Source organism: Montipora capricornis, chromosome 1 (genome assembly GCF_036669925.1).
Source record: "Montipora capricornis isolate CH-2021 chromosome 1, ASM3666992v2, whole genome shotgun sequence".
Lineage (NCBI taxonomy): Eukaryota > Metazoa > Cnidaria > Anthozoa > Scleractinia > Acroporidae > Montipora > Montipora capricornis.
In genome coordinates, this window is record NC_090883.1 from 42,212,877 (window position 1) to 42,234,204 (window position 21,328).

General features: G+C 39.0%; 1 protein-coding gene and 1 long non-coding RNA gene across 2 annotated transcripts in view; one reads left to right on the forward strand and one right to left on the reverse strand.

The window, feature by feature from the left end:
* Nucleotides 1-3,722, reverse strand: part of LOC138044738 (uncharacterized) — a 3,772-nt gene extending 50 nt beyond the window's left edge. The window contains exons 1-2 of the long non-coding RNA XR_011131502.1: nt 3,590-3,722; nt 1-812 (exon numbers count right to left, since the gene is read on the reverse strand). The exon at nt 1-812 is cut by the window's left edge and continues 50 nt beyond it. This is a non-coding gene — a long non-coding RNA (uncharacterized lncRNA). The remainder of the gene's footprint in view (nt 813-3,589) is intronic.
* Nucleotides 3,000-20,973, forward strand: LOC138044661 (metal cation symporter ZIP14-like). Its single transcript, XM_068891121.1, has 11 exons — nt 3,000-3,308; nt 3,622-3,912; nt 8,212-8,715; nt 10,681-10,849; nt 11,785-11,957; nt 13,831-14,031; nt 15,691-15,834; nt 16,561-16,662; nt 17,012-17,285; nt 18,606-18,793; nt 19,786-20,973. Exons 1-11 carry the CDS (start codon nt 3,090-3,092, stop codon nt 19,927-19,929), a joined length of 2,409 nt encoding a protein of 802 aa, XP_068747222.1. The 5' UTR covers nt 3,000-3,089; the 3' UTR covers nt 19,930-20,973.
* The last annotated feature ends 355 nt before the right edge of the window (nt 20,974-21,328 follow it).

Below are 21,328 nucleotides of genomic sequence, written 5' to 3' on the forward strand. Positions count from 1 at the left end.
CGAATTACAGTGTGATAAACAAGAAGTCACAACGACTATAGTAACTATCACATAACTATTTACACATATTTGGAAATAATGAAATTATGTCAAAGGTACCGCTTTAAGACTTGTTGAGGTGGGTTATTCCACTCTTTGTGATATGCACGTTTGGACAGATAAACAAAGGAAGCTCATTACCACCTAGCTAAGTTGAAAGGCAATGGAAGCCTTTTAAATTTCAACTTTAACGCCAAATCACTTTATAGAACAGACTTAAGTGACCAGGATTTTATATACCTTTAGCTGTATCTTTCTATGTATGTCCATTGTAAATGTTGTTTGTTCTATATTCTTGGACTTGAACTTTCATTTAAGTTTGGTGTATTATGGTGATCATGGAAAAAATCTTCAGGAATTTTACTACAATGTTACTTATTAATTTATAAATTGAACTTATAGAAATACGACCCAATAAGCTGTAACGCTTGAAACACTGTCGTGTCTATATACTGAAGGTATATCTATCTATCTTCACTATCTAAGTCAGTTCTATGGCAAGCCCCCACGGCAAGCCTTGCATGACTCTGTCCACGTCAAAACGTGATGGACACCACAAACACATGCCAAATAAGGTGAACAAACATCCCTGGCGCTTTACAATAACCTTGACAAAGAGTCTTGACTGGATAACCTGGCTGCAAATAAATGAACTTTGGAGATTCGCTTGCATCTCTCCAGGCGTTCACAGACTTCATAAAAACGTATAAAATGAAAACAAGTGTTTCACTTGAGGTCTTCGATTTGCCTCGCTGCCGATCAATTCAAATTTCCTGATGGAGATATACAAATATTTACGACTTGGCTTATAGTCAGTAAAGAAAATAAGTTTTTGTGATGAGTTCAATTGACGTTGGGTTTGAAAACAAAGCCCCTCCGACCATCAGCCAATCGGCTAGTACTTAACATACAGAATGCCGAAATGATGGAATGCTGGAACGGTGGAATACTTTAACACGGAACGCCGCAATAGTTAAGCACGGAACGCCGCAATACTTAAACACGGAACGCTGGAATACTTAAACACGGTACACATGGTTTCTCCCCCCACAAGTGTTCGGGGAAAAAACGAAGAGTGGAGATTGGAACTGCATGTCCTTCAGAGTTTTTCATTGCCTAGATATTTTCGTTCCGAAGACTTAGGGAAAGCCGTGAAGAAGGAGTTACATCACTTCTGTGATGCGAGTACAAAGGGCTATGGTCAATGCAGTTACTTTATTGTCGTAAAAAAGGTTGCTGTTATTCATCGTGATGAAGTACAATGATAATAATGTATTCTCGTTTGTCTCACGATCTGGTCACTTGTGATGTAGATCGCGACTTTTCGACTGCATACTGCTAGTCTTCATCAGGCGATGATGTCGACTGGTTACGCATCCCTTGTTTAACAGGATGCTCCGCTGTGATTGGTTGGTTTTCAGCAGCTGTTATTAGGATCTGAGAACCTAGGATCTGGAAACGCTACGTTGACGACACTTTCACCAAACTGGATCGCGGAAACGTTGATAGCTACTTACAGTATCTGAACAACCAGCAGCCTTCCATTCGTTTCGCCATGGAGACAGAGAACGACTACAAACTCGCTTTCCTTGACACCGCAGTTTCAAGAGAACCGGACGGCCGCCTCACCATCAGCGTGTACGCACACTAATTAGTACTTAGCGTATGATTCCCACCACCCGCAATCAGTAAAACGCGGTATTGTCAAGTGCCTCTACGAGCGCGCCAAACGTCTCGTAACAAAACCTTCTGTTATCTCACGGACAAGAAACACCTGTCTTCTGTTCTTGTCTCTAATGGTTACCCTCTTTCTTTCTTGCAGACAAATCACCAAGACCAGGAAACCGAGTAGCAGTGCTGAGCCCACGATCGAGTACAAGTCTACTGCGGTTTTACCCTATGTCAAAGGCCTATCCGAACAACTTCGCCGCTGTCTACAGCAACAAGGCATACGCGCTGTTTTCAAGTCGGAGACTACATTAAGATCACATCTAGTACGACCGAAAGACGCTGTCAAGCCGACTAAACAAGATGGCGTGGTTTACAGGATTCCCTGTGAATGCGGTAAAGTCTACATCGGCGAGACTGGAAGACCTATGCAAGATAGAATGAAAGAACATGAGCGAGACATCCGACTTGCCCGTACCCAGACCTCCGCCGTTTCAGAACACGCTAACAACACCGGACACAACCCGCTTTGGAACGAAGTAAAGTTTATTGATCGTGACCCTCATTGGTACACACGCAGGGTCAAAAAGGCGATTCACATAAGACTTCACCCTAAAAACATCAACAGGGATAGTGGAATAGAAATTCCGGAAACATGGATTCCCACGATCAAGAAACACAACAACAGCAGAACCGTATGACAGCGGATCGCCGAAGGAACAACAAGCTGAAACAGCGACAGCGAGGATCGAAACGCATCAATCACAGCTGCTGAAAACCAACCAATCACAGTGGAGCATCCTGCTTAAAAGTTGACGCGTAACCAGTCGACCTCATCGCCTGATGAAGACTAGCAGTATGCAGTCGAAACGTCGTGATCTCTACATCACCAGTGACCACATCCTGAGACAAACGAGAATACCTTATTATTATTGTACTTCACCACGATGAATAACAGCAACCTTTTTTACGATAATAGCATCATAGAAGTGATGTAACTCCTTCTTCACGGCTTTCTCAAAGTCTTCGGAATGAAAACATTTAGGCAATGAAAAACTCTGAAGGACATGCAGTTCCAATCTCCACTTTCGTTTTTTCCCGGAACACTTGTGGGGGGAGAAACCAAGTGTTCCAATTGTCAAAATTTTCACAACTGTTCCGTGTTTAAGTATTCCAGCGTTCCGTGTTTAAGTATTCCGCCGTTCCACCATTCCATCATTCCCTGTTCAAGTTGTCGCCCAGCCAATCAGCGATCGCCATGCCCTCTTTATGCCACAGAACTTCTCACATCAAATTCACATGTTCATATATGTCATTCGGTCAATCTGTTTAACGCTCGAAGGTCTAATAAAGAAGTTGCGTTGCTTTCGACTCGAAAGAAAATGATTTTTCCAAAATTCATCAGAGTTGTGTTTTCGATGCTGAGTTTGTTGGCGATTGTTTCCTCACATGATAGCCGTAAACACGAACACTATTCCTTCAAAGACCTTCGGGAAGCAGTCAATGGCGATTCGCTTACTTCTGAAGATCAACAGAGGCTTTTCAACAGCCTACACCTCTTGAACTGCTCCGACGACAAACCTAGCCTGGATTATCGAAAGGTGGTGCTAGTCCAAGACAGCTCTTAGTACCGATCTTATCGCATATAAATTCTTTGATTTTGTGATATTAGGCAACTAACTTTTTACCGTGTTTGAGGAAGCTAATGGTTTCGCTTTTAAAAAGAAAGTTGTCCTAAAACTAAAACTGATCCGTAAAGAAGACAACGAAAACAGAGACACGAAGAACAACAAATTAAAAAGACGAAAAGCACAGAATAGTGCTGTGCGAAAAGAAGAGACTCGTACTCGCATTGTCGAAAGCACGCGGTCTAGTTGCTTACCACATGTAATATTGTTTTCTCCTTTCTTACAGTGTTTTACCCCAAAAGATCTCCACGATTTCGAAGGATCACCGCCATCAAAAGCGCTAAATTCAACCGAATTTATTGAAATCAGTCCTGTCATCGTCTTTTGTCTATTGCCAGCGCTTGAAAAGAATTCTGGTCGCACAATGTGTGATCTTTATCCCAAGAACCACAGCGAACTTTTCAATGTGTTCGCAAGGAATTTCAGTGATGGAAACCTAAGCATAACACACGAAGCTTTGGACCGTATCCTGGAGGAAATAAACAAGACGATCGGCGATTTTTTGACCAAGACGAAGGTAGGAGAATTTATTGCTTGCTTTTTATGTGTCTTAGTAATGGACCCTTCCACGACCCCTTCCACGGTTTTTGACCGCCATCTTGGCTGGGGATTTTTGCCGACTTTGAACTGCTGTAGTGCCGCTAAAAAGAGACAGATTTCCCACTTTTGCCACTACTTTAAATAGTTTATTGATATCATTCATTCAACAGAAAATAAGGCCATTAAGGAAGGTATGACGTCTGTAAATTCGAATAATAATCTTTTCATCTTGTTCCTTCTTATTTCGCGGCAATTTGCCGTGATGATTGTAGAATCTGTAGAATTAAGGGTTTGTAAGGAATCTTAAAAATTCGTTTATGGTCGTTGTCGCCTGAATCTGTTCTTTATATTTCATGAAAATAATCTCAGTATAAATGTCTCTTTTTCGCGTTACTAGTCCTCTCGCCAACAGGAAGAATTATTTGTTGACTACAAAAATTCTTTCGCTTTCGTGTTAGCTACCGACGCCGTTAGCTCAAGCAAACATCACTTCGCAATTTTCATTCGCGCTACTCAATTTGCATCACAGAAACATCAATAAACGGTTTCTCTCTGATTTAAGGGTTAATGTGGTATAAGTTTTGTTGTGTTTCGTTTCGTCACAGCTTCAAATCCCGTTGAAGTCCAGAAATTTTCAGGCCTCTCAACGCAATTGCTAAAATTGCGACTATAACTGCGAGGATCATAGCTTTACTTGATTTCATATCCGCAGTTCAGTATATGATTTATTTCATGTATCATTTCATACATAATCAAGTAAAACAAATAGTCCGTTAGCAAAAGCTTGTTGCTTTTGGGATGTATGAATGGTTCCTATAACAAGAGGCTACGGGTAGCCTACACTTTGTTTGAAGGAATTTTAGCCGATTTCCTTTAACCCAATGATTCATTCGCGTGTGCTGTTTTGTTGGGCAAGATAACTTGGGAAATTTTCGAGGTTTTGCATTGGAAAGCAAGGGTTAAAAACAAACCTTATGCGCAGTAAATGTACACAAGATGCTGAGTTCTAGAATTAAGTTCACCTTGAAGAAGAAACAGTAACTTCTAGATGATGTAAAAATATTGCTAAAAGGCTCAACTGAAAATGTAAAGGTAGATTTTTCGAAGCAGCGTGCGTTAAGCAATCAAGAAAGTTTTTGATTGCTAACTAACAAAGCGCTTGAAAAATATCTGTTATAACTCAAAATATGCCTTATGCAATTTACAGTTAAGTCTAACCACTCAATGGATAAAAATTGTTTGAAATTTATTCCAATCGCTTTGTTTTCTTGCAGGTATAAGTGCAAAAAAAAGGGAAAAAACGCCACTGCCGAACAAAATTTCACCACGTGTTTTCTGCTTGTCAAAATACACAAAACCGCAAGATTAATTTAGTTAATTGATCACTATCATGTTTCATGAGAGAACAAACAAGGTCAAATTGTGTACAAAATGCTCTTTCGAAAACTTTGACTGAAAGATAACTTACACAACACAAGAAAAACAACAGAGAAAATCGCTGGAAGTTTTCTCGCATTTGCAGAATATAAACACACGATCGGATTGATTTATTTGTTGAAGATACCGATCTTCCGAGGTATACCGAAGGCGAAAATTCCTTCGATTACAAATTTGTTTTAGGAAAAAAAAAACTTGTTATTTGCAAAAAATCCATCGGTTGATCAATATAAAGCTAAATTCGGGAGCTAATCAATGCCCATTATGACGTTAATTGCTACGAAGGCCTTTAATTCTGCACGGCTTACTCGATGAAAAAAGGGCAATGCGCTCGGGGATTTTAAGAGTTTTTGACAGGCATACCTACTCGTTTTGTTTACCATTAATTCCCATGGATCATCTCCTATGAAAACTAAGAAAAATATTTAATTCATTACGATTATCTAAAACGAAATAAAGAGCAGTAGCTGCCACGAAATCTGGAATTTGAATATTATCGACTTGATCATTCCAGCGAGCTTCATGTTTATCATTGGTCGCTTGGTTTTCACCGTCTTCTTCGTCACTTTTAAAGTCATCTAAATCAAAATTGTTGTCTCTAGTATCCCCTCCTCTTACAGGAAAACCATAAAAGATCCCTTAGATCCCTAGATCCTCCGAATCCGAAAAAAAAAGCATGAATATCCCCATCGTTTGATGTGTAATTGGGCGCATCGGCTGTTGTCTCCGCGTAATTTGATCGCGCGGTCGAAAGGGCAAAAAGCCAGCCCTTGTGAGGTCTCTTATCAGCTGTCAAAATATGCTCACAACACGGCAAATGATTGGTCAATTATCCTACTAAATCTCCATAACAACAGAAAATTTAGATTTCCTAAGGGAGACTGGGTAGAGGCCTTAGATCAACTCCGATCAAGACGCCATTTTGTACGGCCGGTTTTGGCCGGTTTAGGTATTTCAGGGGTCATCGCGCGTGGCCGTAACCGGCCGGTTTAGGTGTCAATGGGTTAAAATTCACATTATTTCAATGATTTTTTGTGTTACTTAACAATTATTCACCAAAGGCGAAGTGATTATCGGTGAATATTCACCGAGACGAAGTCGAGCTCGGCAAGATGTTTTAACTAAAAATTATGTAATTAGCTCGGTAAGATGTTTTACCTAATTGTAGCCATACGATGACGGGATATTGCATTGCGTGCACGATGTTGGTTGTCAAACGGCAATTACCGACAATACCCAACTTTTAGCTGTTATTTCTTTGTTACAAATTTTAGCTGTTATTTCTTTGTTACAAAGTAATTATCTGGAATAATACCGAACACAAAAGCTTGTCTATTACTGGTAGGTCTGCTGTCTATTGTGATACTTTCCTTTTGTTTATTTTGCCTTGTTGGCCCTCAGTACCAAAACAAAGTTGGTAGAATCGGAAAATTTGTGGTTGGGTGCAATGCATTTTGATCTGGAACTCTGCATGTTTGTATAGTTTTAAACTTTCTATCGTTTGTTTGGTTTGGGCAGCTACCGTTTGAAAGGATGGAAAGAAAAGGTTTAAAGCGTTTTAAAGGTTTTGAAGGTTCGGAGCCTTTCGAAGTTTGTACTTTGCACGAAAGAATTAGTCACATACTGAGTAAAAATTGTCAAGTGCTAGGCCGCCAAACTTTGTTCAATGAAGCAGAACAAGGTATTATTGTTTCATTTGCATGCTTTTCACAGCTTTGCACTTTTCAAAAGTGGAATTTTAACCTGTATTTTGGGTTATGTACAAATGAAGGAAACCAAGTGTTTTACAATCCATTGAAAGGATTCAAGCAAAATGAACCAACAGAACCAAACCATAGATCAAACCATTTGAACGCTAAGTGAAACAATAAATTATTTTTGGCGTGATGGTTAAACTAGTATTGGAACGCTAGTTCTGCCACTATATAACTCTAAAAGTACTCATTGTCTGTGAATGAACATTTCTCAGGGTATTGTGCAACTAATGTGCACTTAAATTTAGAAGGTTCTTAGGCCATATTGTGAGAAAGAAAATATTTACACAAGCTTCCCAGTCACATTCACTGCTTCTTTTTTTTAAAAATTGTTCTTAATTGAAAACAGAAAGATATTTTGAAGCTTTCCTTTTACCAGTTAAATGCACATGAAATTAAGTTCCATTTCAGTTTTCAGATTATTACAGTTACCTTGAAATCTTAACATGAATCACTTAATTTAGCGCAAGATATTTTGTAACGGCCTTGAACACAAACATCACGCACACGGCCAAAACACAAAAACTTGTTTCAGGTCACGCACAGAATTCTCTAATACATATTTCCCCGTAATTAATCTGTTGCGTTATGCATCCATGGTTTAGTGGTCATCACAATTGCATCTGAATGAGGGCAGACTGAGTTTGATTCCTACTTGGGCTGCCTTCTGTGGGGCAAAGAAATCTTACGCATGCGCAGCCACAGCTCGACCCCCCTAATAAACAATTATTCGCCGAAGGCGAAGTGATTATCGGTGAATATTGAATATCTAGCACCAATCATACAATTGCCCTATTTGGAAGTAGCTGTGCCATAGCCAAGTCAATTTTGCCAGTTCAGATAGATAGAGTGTTTTCACTCATGTGACCAGCAGCCATATTGGACTACTGAAAGAAAAGAAAGTCTTTACATAAAAAAAGAGTTCAATTTTTGGAGGATTAGTTTGGTACACCATCATGGCCTCCATTGGAACACCAATGTGGCCGCCGTGACGTCACATGAAAATCGCTCTATGTAGCCTTGTGTAAGGGATCGAAACAAAAGAGTCAATGTTGATTTAAATGACTTTTGGCTTTATTCACCAGTGTTTTTCTGTTAAAAGCATCATCAATGAGGTCAAGGAAGAGGAACATCATGACGAGGAGGGGGGGCATTACAAAGATGAGGGGGGACATCATGAAGAAGAGGAGGAGCATGGTGAAGAGCAAAAATCTCTTGATCAACATGACTTTGAAAAAGCTTGTGCAAGCATCATCCTTCATCTGGTTCAAGGCTTCTGTATCAAGGAAGGACATGGACATGATGAAACCGAATCTAAATTGCCATCAAGAGACTTCTTTATCAGTGATATCTTCAATGGAACAACTCATCTGTCCGAGGGAGACTTAGAGGAGATCATGAAATCCCTTGGGATTGGTGAAGCATTATCAGCAGGAGATGAGCACACTGACCATGATGGTCACAACCACAGACGTCGAAGGGCAGCAGACTTGTTATCACAAAAAGAGTCAGTAGCAGAATCCCGTGTCCGTCATCGCCGTGCTGTTGATGATCATGATCATGATCATGGCCACCATTCTACTGGCACAGTAAGTTTCTTGAGATTGTAGCAGATTTATGAAAATTTGAATATCTGTTGTAGTTCAATTTTATCCACTGGTTTTAAACCTGTTCAAAAATTTTGAACCAGTTTAACTGGTTTATGTTTATTTACTATTTAAAAAAGGGATTTTCCTTTTTTGGGTGTAGTCAAAAAACAGGGGCTTGGTGTTTTTGGGGATCTCAATGAGAACGAGATATTCCTTTCCTCGGTTGTACTTCTCCTATCCCTCCCTGATCTTCCTCATTGCCTCCATTCTACCCCACCCTTCCTTTGCAGATCTATCCCTCCTTACCTTCCAGGTAGCCCCCTCCTTGAGTACCTCCGACAGGGTTTTTAATGAGAGCCAATGGCTGGCAAAATTTGCCTTCTATTGCACGTAAACTCACCGCCTTCTTTTCCTTGGAAGTTAACCCAAATTTTTCAAATAACATGAGAAACATTTGCACAGAACATGAACGTTGGATCCAGAAAGTTTTGCTCATGAAAAACAAAAGAGAGGCCTGAATTCTAGAGTAGTTTCTGCAGTGATTTCGGTTTCCCTGTCCAGGTCAAAGATCGAGGGCACTCGTTTTTGAGGGAGCGGTCCAGCAGTCCGGTACTTGGTGTAAGCTGCCTGATTTGCTAACTACATTTAAAGCTTGACAAGACGACGAAAGGTCTTATCGGTCACTACAGATAAAATACATTGCACGCAGCTGTACAGAATGCAAAGGAGCCTTAATGGGGGCTACGTCATGATATTTTAGCGTCTATTTAAAACCAAAAGTGTATATGTATGTCTTGCCCTCATCCAACTTTCAAAAAATTTAAGAGTCCAGGTTCTGCCTCCTCGCACCAGATGCATTGCCTACTCCCTATCCCATGCCTGCCTACCTGCTGAGGGTCCAACCATGCAAGCGGCCAATTTCATTTTCCAGTCCATTGCCACCTCAACCCGTCGATCTTATTCTGCTGGGGAGCGTCATTTTATCCGTTTTTGCCTTGGTCATCTCTTAGTGTTGCGGGGGTACCCCTTGTTGCCTGCCCGCAAGACAACATTGATTCATTTTGTAACACACCTGTCATCTTCCTTTTCCCATGGTACTATTAGGGTCTACCTGCTTAACAAGATGCTTTGCGGCATTAAGACGTCCCTCGGTACTCCTAAGCGAACCCACCCTCCCATTACAATCTCTATCCTGCATAGTATTCAAGACAAATTAAAACCAGGCCAGTCCCTTGATCCCGACTCATCCATGCTGTGGGCAGCCTTCACCTCCCATATGTCAAGGTCGGACATACCGTTTCAGCCATCAATTTTTCGGCCTTCCTCATTGGAAATTACTATTAAGAAGTCCAAAACGGACCCTTTCCGGGAATCAGCCAAGCTCATTATTGCTAAATCAAACTCAATGGTCTTTGCTGTCACTGGGATTACATGGTCCAAACATCAACACAAGGACCTGCCCAGCCCCTCGTCCAGTTGCCGATGGCTGTTATCTTACTCGTTCCTCCCTTACCAGTAATCTACAAGATCTCCTATACGTCTGTGGTGTGAACAGCACCCACTATGCTTCCCACAGCTTCCGCATTAGAGCCGCAACTATGGCTGGTGCCGCTGGTCTAGCTGATTGGCTGTTTAAAGTCCTTGGTCGCTAGAGATGTGATGCCTACCAGAGCTACATCTTGACGCCAAAGGAAACGATCTTACAAGTGCCGCAGAACCTAGCTTCTTGCCCTGACGTTTTACCAATCATAACTTTATTTGTCTGTTTACCCCTACAGCCGCTTGAAAACACTTGCTGTCTCTTGGGACTTGGGAATTATTATTGATTTCAATAAAAGACAAATTTATTACAGTAATTTTATGCTAAGTTTAATCACTTTTGTTACACCCTCACCCCCATCCTGAGAAACATCTTTATCAATTAGTTGATAAAAGAAACCAACAACTTAATACTGTTATTTTCAGTGTTACTCGCTGGATGACTTGCTCACAGTTTTCGACATTGATCATTCCATTGGTGCAGATAGTTATGACTTTCAGCAACTTTGTCCTGCATTTATTCAACAAGCCAAGAGTGGAGCTTGCAAGGCTCAAACATTAAAAAAGACTGAAGAAGAAGCAAATTTAGGAAAAGGTATATAAGCTGTTAAGGGTGTAATTTAATGAATACACATGAAAAAGGGCAATAGTTTTGGTTGGCAATTACAAGAGGAGGGCTGTTTATAAACAGCTTGTTACAGTTTCAAATGCAGAAAGAGATGGTATACAAGTTGAGTTACTGAAAGGGCCAATAAATAATATTATTATTTAGTTATGGTCTCCTATATATAAATGTTGCAAATTCAGGTACACCAAGAAATTGCAAGTTGGTGGCTAATGATACTGTAAGAGTAATGATTTGTGTCAGTTGCTTCTGCTTGATTCTGACAAGCTATATCTTGCAATTTTTTATTGCATGATTATTCTTATGCAGTTGAGGAGAAAATTAACAAGGTCTTGTAATTTTTATAAAAACCACAATCCTCATGTTGCTTCTTTTCTTTTATACACACTTTAAAGGTATTTTGATCTCTTGTCCAATTTATTTGACAGTATTTCTGAAAAAGTTAATACTAATCCCATATAAATTTATTGTGTTGAATACTAAATGTGTTGTTTCATTGATTGTACTTCTATTGATTGGCCCTGAAAAGGCCCTAAGGGGGGTGGTCAACTAAAGTATGACTTTGTACAATGTATGTGTGTTTGTAATGTCATAAAAATTGTGATTTGTGATCATGTTGTGCATCAGAAACGTAAGTGAATTTGGCTGTATCTACTGCTTTGATGATTGTGAAATGACCACTGTAGGTGGTAGTACATTGTATTTCTAGCATTATCCCTTTCATCAGAGTGAATTTGATTTTTGGTTTAAAAGGGCTAACACTGGAAACATCAGCTTTTTAATCTCTCAGTGTGTCATCAACATTTAGCTCATACAAGCAGTTTTCTGTGCCTCCCTCACCCACTCACATGGTCTTTTCTCTTAAAATGTTATTTTAAGAAAGTTATCTTCTTGTTCTTCTGTAGTTTGGGGTTATGGGTTCGCTGCTGTCACCGTCATTAGTCTGACATCACTGGCGGGTGTTGCCACTGTACTATTCAAAGGAAAGAAATTATTGTACAAGAAGATATTATCGTTTTTGGTGGCACTTGGCATAGGAACACTTGCTGGGGATAGCTTGCTTCATTTACTGCCTCATGTAGGTATATCGTACTAGTGATGGTCTTTAAAACCTTTAATACTATACTTCTCTGTAAGTAGTTGAAGTTAATTAAGAGGATTCTTTCCCAAACACAACTGACACAACTATTGTAGCATCCATTCTATGATAATGTTGGAGAAATTTTTATCGTTACGTTCTATCAACCAATTTCTTACCTGGTCTGTGACTTTCTTATTTCCAGCAAAGGTTGAGATTCTGGAACTTGTTCCTTTTTAAGGACATCTTGTGTGGAGCAATAAGGACAACATATAAAACTGGTGCTAAAGACCGCATAAACATCCCACCTCTCATTTTTGTGGTAGTGCACTTAGTATAAGGGCACTACCATGTAAAATAAATTATCATGTTGTTTCAGGTCTAGGGAAAACTTTAGGTGTAGTTGTTGATCAGTAGAGCAAGGACTTCTATTCCTGACTTGTGGAATGTGACCTGTGTTTTAGACTCACTTTAAAAAATACGTCCTGGGTCTTTATGAGACCCATCTGTAATAATAACAATAATTTTATAGATTTATCCAAGCCTAAAAGCGGAGCTCCCTGGTTATTTATTCTTACTGCCTGTAGGGTTAGTAAAAATATAAGGTTTTGAAATTGGCCGCGTTTTGGTGTTCCCAGTTGCTGCTTAATTAAATCATATTCTTTGCTTTCTTCTGTAGAAAAATTCATTGCCTAACCAGTGAATTCCACAGTAAATTTCACGCTAAAAACCGATATCACATGAATCACAAAATGATGACTGTGATATTGGTTTTTCGAGTGAAATTTACTTTGGAATTCACCAGTTTGGCAATGAAGTTTTCTCAAACTGCATGAGTTTTAAAAGAAAGCAAGCGCACCATCAGCGAGGAAAAAAAGCCATAGGAATCATGCTAAAATTAGAACCCATCAAAAGACTTTGTCAGTTCAAGGTTATAAAAAGAGTTTTACTGATGTACTTTATTTCACTTTATCTCTGAGAACAAGATCATTCACATTTTGATGTATTTCATTGAAACATGCCAGCTTGGCTTGGAACAAAAATCGCCAAAATATGGCAATGCAACCAAGAAAGGACGGACTTCAAACAAGATCCACTCCAACTCAAATTTACCTTTAGATGCTTTAATGAAACAAACTTCTGAAAACACAAGCTAGTGAAATTTCCCCCTAATTTTGCAAGAACTCATTGTGATGACGTGTTTATAACATAAGGGCAAAATTTTCTTGTCACTGTCGAGGCACATTGAAAAACAGTCGGGCAAACGGATTAAAAAAACACTTATTCGCTCACATTTTAGAGCAAAACAAACGAACAAATTAACTTTTTTGTATGTCCAAAAGAGTACAGATAATTGTTATTTAATTCCAGTCCTGTTCTGAACTAGTCATACAATGTAGATCCTCCAGCCATCATGCAACATTATCAGAGCTTCTAAAGATATGCCAAAAATTGCGATTCAGAGAAAAAAAGCAGCTCTAAACAAATTAAAAATAAACACTCAGCTTTAAGTTTATATTCCTCCCATGCTTGACTTGAATAAGAATACGTGGAGTGATGATTTAAAACGTTATGTCGGGCGTTTTGAAGCAACGAGGATATAAAGATGTGTTTAACCCATTGACTCCCAGGGGTTCCCCATTGACGAGTAAAATCGTCTGGCGTTAGACAGAGCAAAAATACTAAGTCTGGCCGGTTTCGGCCGGTTTGGATGTCAATTGGTTAAAATAGCATTTTGGCAAGTGTTTGATAATGCGAATGTGAATCCCTGTACAAAAAGAGGATTTCTAACTTCTATTCCATGTATTCCTATTCTGGCATATGGTCAATCGAATGCACCCTTAATTTTCACTGTGGAATTATTTATGATCAGGCATTTGGTCTTCATGCACATGAAGAAGAGGGCTCAGGAGGTGATAGCCATGCTGATCATTCAGAAGCAAGTGCATTCCTCTGGAAGGCTGTAGCTGTGCTGGCTTCCATTTATGTATTTTTCCTGTTTGAAACGTTGATGCATTTGGGGCTGAAGAGCAAATTTGGTGATGGACATGGTCATAGTCATGTCAATGCTGAGGTTTGTTGAATTAAAAATTAATGCACAGTCACCCCTCCCTTCAACTTTAGCAATAATTTATTATAGTTTTATAGTCTTCATGGTTGAACTTAGGAATGACAGGTTATGGTAATGCACCTGATCCAACCAAGGTGCCAAACAACGCCTCGGCCTACATGTTGGTTGACAGTCTGCTGTTATTTTGTGGAGAATTTTAAAGAGATGTATATTTGAGTATCCCACTAAGGGTCTTACCATATCTGTAAGTGTTATCATGTTTTTACTTGTTGGCCGATGCATTGGTCAAATTCTTGAAGAGGAGACAGAGCCAAAAGTCAGACTGGATCAACTCAAATTGCTTGGTTCGACATTAAATAAAATGGTCAGACCTCGAGAAATCACCGTAGCCCTCCCTAATCTTTAAGCTGATACAAAACTGGTTTTCGCTCCATCCAAGTTGAGCAACCCGCAGTGACTTGGTCCAACTTTTGTACCTGATCGGTTCAATGATGGGTTGGTTTTGGAAGAAACTTTGGTGCTGGTTTGGCAGGGAGTGAAGCACCAAAAAAAAAACTGGCTTTCTCCAACAAGTCGATAGATTTGCTCAAGATGCAGTCCAGGATTGATCCTAATTAGATGCACATGGATTTTAATAAGCATCACAAAGTGTTCCCTTGCTCTTATCCCTAACTTCAACATCACTCTTGTCTCGGAATACAGACAATTAATGACACATCACAAAGTGTTCCTCAAATGCTTCTCCTCACGTAAGGATAAACAGCTGCATGTACCCTAAGCTTCATCATCATTATAGATCCTTATAACACTCATTGCGGCATTGGGCCCCTCCTCCACCGAGTCTTGTCCTTCGCAAGTGCCTGAGCTTCTCCCCATGTCAGACCCATCTCACTTAGTTCAATCTCAGCCGTCTTCCTCCTTTTCCTTCTGCCTGCAGGCATCCACCTTAGGGCAACCTTGGGTATCCTCTCTGGCGGCATTTGTAGCACGTGTCCAAACCATCTGAGCCGGCGTTTCTTAATTTTGAGGTCGATACTGGTGCATCCAGTCTTCTTGTAAAGGTCGTTGTTGGAAATTTTGTTGGGCCAGAAGATGTTGCAGATCTTTTGCAGGCAGCTATTGTGAAATGGTTAGGGTTACCATAAGCTTACCCTTACCGTATTGTTGGAAATACATGTACAGTAGGTAGTGGAATAAGTAGCAAAGGCTTCTTAAGACTTAAGGGACACTTCATGTGGTATGTCTAAATTGGACATGCATCTAATTTGGTGCATTTTGAGACAGAACTAAAGTGATTTGCTCTGACGAAGGGCTAACACTAGCAATGTCAGCTCATAAATCTTTCTTTGTGGTTAACTGTAGTATGGAGTGTTTTCATCACTCACATGACTAGCAGCCACATTGGATTTCTTAAACAAAAGAAAGTATTTAGAGTTCAATTCTCGGAGGATTAGGATGGTACACCATCATACACTGTAGCTGCCATTTCTTTGTTTTGGAACACCAACATGGCTCCCATCTCTATACTTTAAAATTATTTAGAGACATTAAAATTTGCACTGACGAGGCATTATTTGGGTCAGTCACATTTGTTCTACTGCATTAAAGGGCAGAGTCAAGTACGAAGACAGACAACAACAGCATTGTTTTCTCTTTGTTTAGCTTCCTGGGCCTTCAAGTCTGAGTTTCACAAAGGAAAGGAGGTGTTCAAGATTTGAACATCATGAAGGAGTTCCTTCATTTGAGGAGACGGAGAACAAGGAGAAAGTGCCAATGGATAATGGGGACGTTATTTTGAAAAATGTGGTGTGTAGAAAAATATTTCTTAATATAAATAATGAAGTCTTGCTGTTCTGGGGTATGGATGACAAAGTGAAAGTTGTTGTGAAACTCAAAATTTGACCTTGGCAAGATTTTTACATGGATTATAGACGTAAGATTTTCATTTAATAATGTGTTTTGAGGCCTGTCATTTTCCTTTTGGCGTAAAGAAGAACTTTTTATTTTTAGTGAATTAATAATTGGTCTTTCTTCAAGAGTGTTTAATGGATTTTAAGAATAATCTTTAACTCATTTGAAGTTCATGAAGGAACAAAGAGTTCTGACATTAATTATTATTACTATTATTTTGATAAGATTCACACTTCAAGCTGGTAGACATTTGGAGAGGAGAATTTGCTCGGTGGTTTTGTACACAGCAATTATTGATTTGACTTTTAAGCTTCATTCATAATTCTCCAAACCGCAGTCTGATTTAAAACTTTGTTATAAATTATGTTGTGTTGTTGTATGAGATCTAAGAGCTTTTAACATTGCCTCAATTCTGTTATACAACACTATATGCTACCTGTACTCATATATTACAAACATTGCATTGAAAACCAATGATCAGTGATTTAAAAAAACAATATTTACTGGTTCATATAATATACAGCACTGTATATTGACGTCAACTTTCTTTTAAAATATGACTAGATGTAATATATCTTGATGACACATTTTTAACTTCAGTTTGTTCTTTTCAAACTTAAGGAGGAAAATAATTGTAACGCCAGCCCTTCACATTCATTTCATTCACATTGTGTTTATGAACATGTTTGTGGTTCATCAGACACTGAGGAAAGTGAATTTGAGGTAAATGAGTTTCTTTGACATAACAAAATTATTATTTATTGACAAGTCAAGTTGTCTGGCGATAGACCGAGTAGCATCTGTAAGTGTCACTCTTAGGAGTGCTAGGGCTAAGTCAAAACATTGAATTTTTGGAAGCCTACAAAAAATGCATGTTTGAACTCAATGGGACCTTTCTGGTCTGGCTTTATTTAGGCTTCTTTGCAAACATCTCAAGTTGATGGTTACGGGTAATTTTATACTTTTCTGCAAGTGTAACCAATTAACTGTTTCCAGTGAATTCTGTCAGTTGTGAAATCAAATCATGATTGAGACTAATAAATTGTCATGATATTCTCCCTATTTTGCGTAGTCTACTAAGGTTGGCTTGGAGAATTTTCCTAATGGTGTCCCACGGAATGCATCAGGCAACCCCAAGAAGAGTTTGTTCGGTAATGAGGATGGAAAGAAAACATGGAAAGACATATCTGCAGTGGCATGGATGATAATAATTGGAGATACTCTCCATAACTTCAGTGATGGGCTTGCTATTGGTGCTGCATTCTCTCAAGGGGGCAACTCTGGTGTTTCTGGAGGAATCAGTACCTCAATTGCAATTTTTTGTCACGAGCTGCCTCATGAACTTGGTATTTAATTTATTGTTACTTTATTTCAAATTAACTCAGGAGGTACATGCAATCTAAAATTGTGTGCGAGATTCTGATACCAGAATGACTGATAATTAATTTTTGCAAAATTGAATTTTATCTTCATTAATAGTATTCAATTTAGGGCAATTGCTTGAAACCCTTCTCTGAACATTTTTTTCAGTTATTTTTGCCATTTATAAAAGGGCATGTAATTATTACCTTTTAAATTGACTATTAGTCAAGTGTGCAAGGGTGGCACAGTCGGTTAGTGCGCGGCCTTGGTGCATGAGGTCCCGAGTTCGATCCCCGGGTCTCACATCCTTGTTTCGACTTTTTTCCTTTCAGTGTAGCCTAAGTAGCTTCAAATACCCTTAAAACGGAGCACTGATGGAGAGAGGGGGGTAAAATGAGCGCACCGTCGGCTTCCTGGGAGAGTACTCTCTAGAGAGTAAAGGAACTTCAGACGTTAAATTACGCATACCTTTACCTAGTCTTAGAATGTGAAAAGTTGTTTTTTAGTTGCCTTCAATTCAATTCCTGTTTGACCACTGGTCATTGTAAAAATATGCAGATTGCAGACTGCGGGAAAAGCCCAAGCTCTTTGCTAATGCTAACACAAGGCCTAAAACAATATTCAGGCTTAAGGTTAGCATTAATAAAGGGGTTTTGGTTGATCATCAGCAGGAGTTGCCCTGAGTAGTCTGTGGTTCAATTTCTTGGCTTCTTGTTTGAATACAGCCAACTGGCTTGTCTTCCACAATAATCATAATCATCATCATCATCATCATCATCATCATCATCATCATCACCACCACCACCACCACCACCACCACCATCATCATCATCATCATCATCATCATCATCATCATCATAATTATAATAATAATAATAATAAGGAACTCTATTTAATTGTCGTCGGTATTTAGCACAGGGGTACTAATTAAGGACACTGTACCAAAATCAAATCAAATGAACTCAAAATCAAACTGTTGGTTGGTTTTTGAGGAGAGGGGAAAACCAGAGTACCCACCGCAGAGAAAAACCTCTCAGAGCAGAGAAGAGAACCAACAAACTCAATCCACATGTGACACCGAGTCTGGGAATAGAACCCGGGCCACATTGGTGGGAGGTGAGTGTCCTCACCACTGCGCCATCTCTGCTCCCATGTGGCATTCTTAACTGAACTGATGTTTCTTTCTATCCAAATTAATGTTGGCCCTTCAAAAGCCCCTTTTGGGGTAGCTGTCAATTTAGTTATTTTAGGTAATTTTAATTAGTTCACTACCAAATTAAAACTGTGTTTTGTTTTACCAACAGGTGATTTTGCAATACTTTTAACAGCTGGTATGTCAGTCAAGATGGCTTTGTTGGCTAACTTTCTTTCTGCGTTGTCCTGTTACATTGGTTTAGCCATTGGTATTTACATCGGTCAAGAAGATGAAGTGCGTTTCTGGATATTTGCTATCGCTGGGGGAATTTTCCTCTATGTGGCATTGGTTGATATGGTAAGATTTTTACTTTTTCCAATGCTTTGTAAATGTACTGAAAATAGTACAACTCCTCACTGTCTATGTTTAGTACTTAGTGGGAAACCTAAGTGGCCAGAAGTGGCAATAATAAATTATTTTGGACACAAGTAAGGTCAAGGATGAGATGGTTTGGGTGTACTTTGTGATGATCATCAATGTTGGCATGCATTTCCTGAAATTAAGTCCATATTTGGAAGTCCTGTTTTCATTATGTCAGTTACACTGCGTAGCTGGCGGTATTGACTGAAGTGGAAAATACAATAATACTCTTTGTTTGTCCCCCCAAGTGTTGGATGTGCATTGTCTTTGTTTTCTCTGGGGACCATTGTAAGTCCCAAGAGAAGAAACAGGAAACAATTCTTAACGCAAAATTTGGGAGGGACAAACAAAGAGTGTTATGGTATTTTCTGACTCAGTCAGTTGTTGGCGCACTAAGCAAATTAACAAGTTTGCGCCTTGTGCCAACAGTACCGCCATTTATGCAGGCTAGATGTCAGTCAAACTTCTTTTAAATTCTAGTAGCGAAATTGCAACGATATAATTTTGCAACCAAGTGTGGAAACACTGCTGTGTATAGAATGTGATGGAGCAGTCGTTTGGGCAATCCAAAAATTGTCTTTCTTTTTGATAGGTTGAAATATACTGTACATGTATGTACATGTACTCCTTGAACTATGCTGTGCACCAGGACCACTCCGTCACATAAAATAATGTAATTTTTGCATTCCTCTCACTTGGTCGTACAACTCTATTATGAAGAGATGATTTTTTTTTTCAATGGCGAGTTGGGATACTTGTTCAAAATCTGAATGCTCCTTTGCAGGAATCAAACCTTTCTATTAACAATATTCTTGCTATTGAAATGAATGATTGGTCGAGATTTCTATCAGTGGTCAACATCAGTCAGTCATTTCATTAATGACAACTTTATCACTAATTTTGTAACATGTTTTTTGGTTTCTCTGCAGCTTCCTGATCTAATGCACAGCGAGACATTGCAGTCAGAACTTGTGGTCACGTTTTTGATGCAAAACTTTGGTCTGCTTCTGGGATTTGTGATTATGTTGATCATAGCATTGCATGAAGAAGACTTAAGGGCTATGAAGTTTTAACACATGGGGAACTCTGCTGCAGTGAGGCACACCATTAGTTCATTGTTTTAGGAGTATAAATTTAATTATAATAGTATTTGTTACACTCTTAACCTTAAAAGGTACCTTCACACATCAACTTGTAAAGCAGTCAAGACCTTTGAGGTGTACAGAATACTCTTATGAGAGGAATTTTAGGCAAACATTTCACATCTGCATGCTTGGCTGTCTCTATCATGTACAATCTTTTGGTTTAAAATAATAATATTGGCGGCAAGAATAGTTATTGAATAGAATCATCAGGATACTCTTTCAAAGGGAGGAGGTTAAATTTCTATAATGTTATTCATTTTTTTGTCTAGGTATAAATTCAGTGTCTTAACACTGAACTTTGATTCAAAATCTGTCTTACGTTTGTTAACCTGTTGACGCGTCTCCAAGACATGATTCGAGACACTTGGAAATGTGATTTGTGATATGTTGCTCATTCTTGTCTGTCATAATTTAGTGCTTTGAAGATCATGTTAAATTGGGATATACTATACTGGACAAAAGGTTTTATTCTGTAATCACTGTAGTTAACAAGAGTTTTTCCTTTCCTTATACAGTGTAACAGCCATTTCATAACTTGTAAGCTTTCAGAAACTGATCATTATACTGTTACATACTGTATAAGCTCTCACACATCCCTTTGGAGGGTTTACCGGTATATTGCATAATAGAAGTAGTAACATGTACCACTACAGTATATTGGAAAATTTTCATGGGGATGAAAGCCAAAAGAAACACAGCATTCAGGCCACATGCTGTAAATAACAATACAGTTATAAATGGTACCACAATAAGCTTTCCGTGTCAACATTTACCATAAATTAATTGTTTGTAGTTAGCTCCATAAATTAATAATATTTATCTATATTAAGCTTTTCGACCTTTGTTTTTCAAAGTTACTCTTGGTTGATGTATACAGCATTTTGTGCTAATATGTTATTTTAAGTTGGATAAAAAGAAAAAAAGCTCCATACATTCTGATGTTACTGCAGGAAATAAAATTCTTTGAATAAAGCAATGTGTTGTTTGCTTACTTTAGAACCTACTTGATTGTCTGCTCCCCTCCGGGGCTTTTCAGGGCCAATAAGGCGTTCATGACATCGGGCCAAAGAGATACCTAAGGCACCTCTGGCAGCCACTATAAGGACGTCCATGTCTGATGTCAAAGCACAGCACCTCAGCCAGTTGTAATAAGCTATGAATACATTTTGATTAATCTCTCTATTAATTACTGGGTTGCCTATGGGCAAACCCAGTCGAGGTCTGCGTTTAGTTTGTTTGTTTTCTTTTTTTTTTTTTTCCGTGTCGGTAAAAGTCTTGCCTGTCACTCCCCTGGTAAGTGTTGCCTTTGTGTATAGAGCCTTTTGCG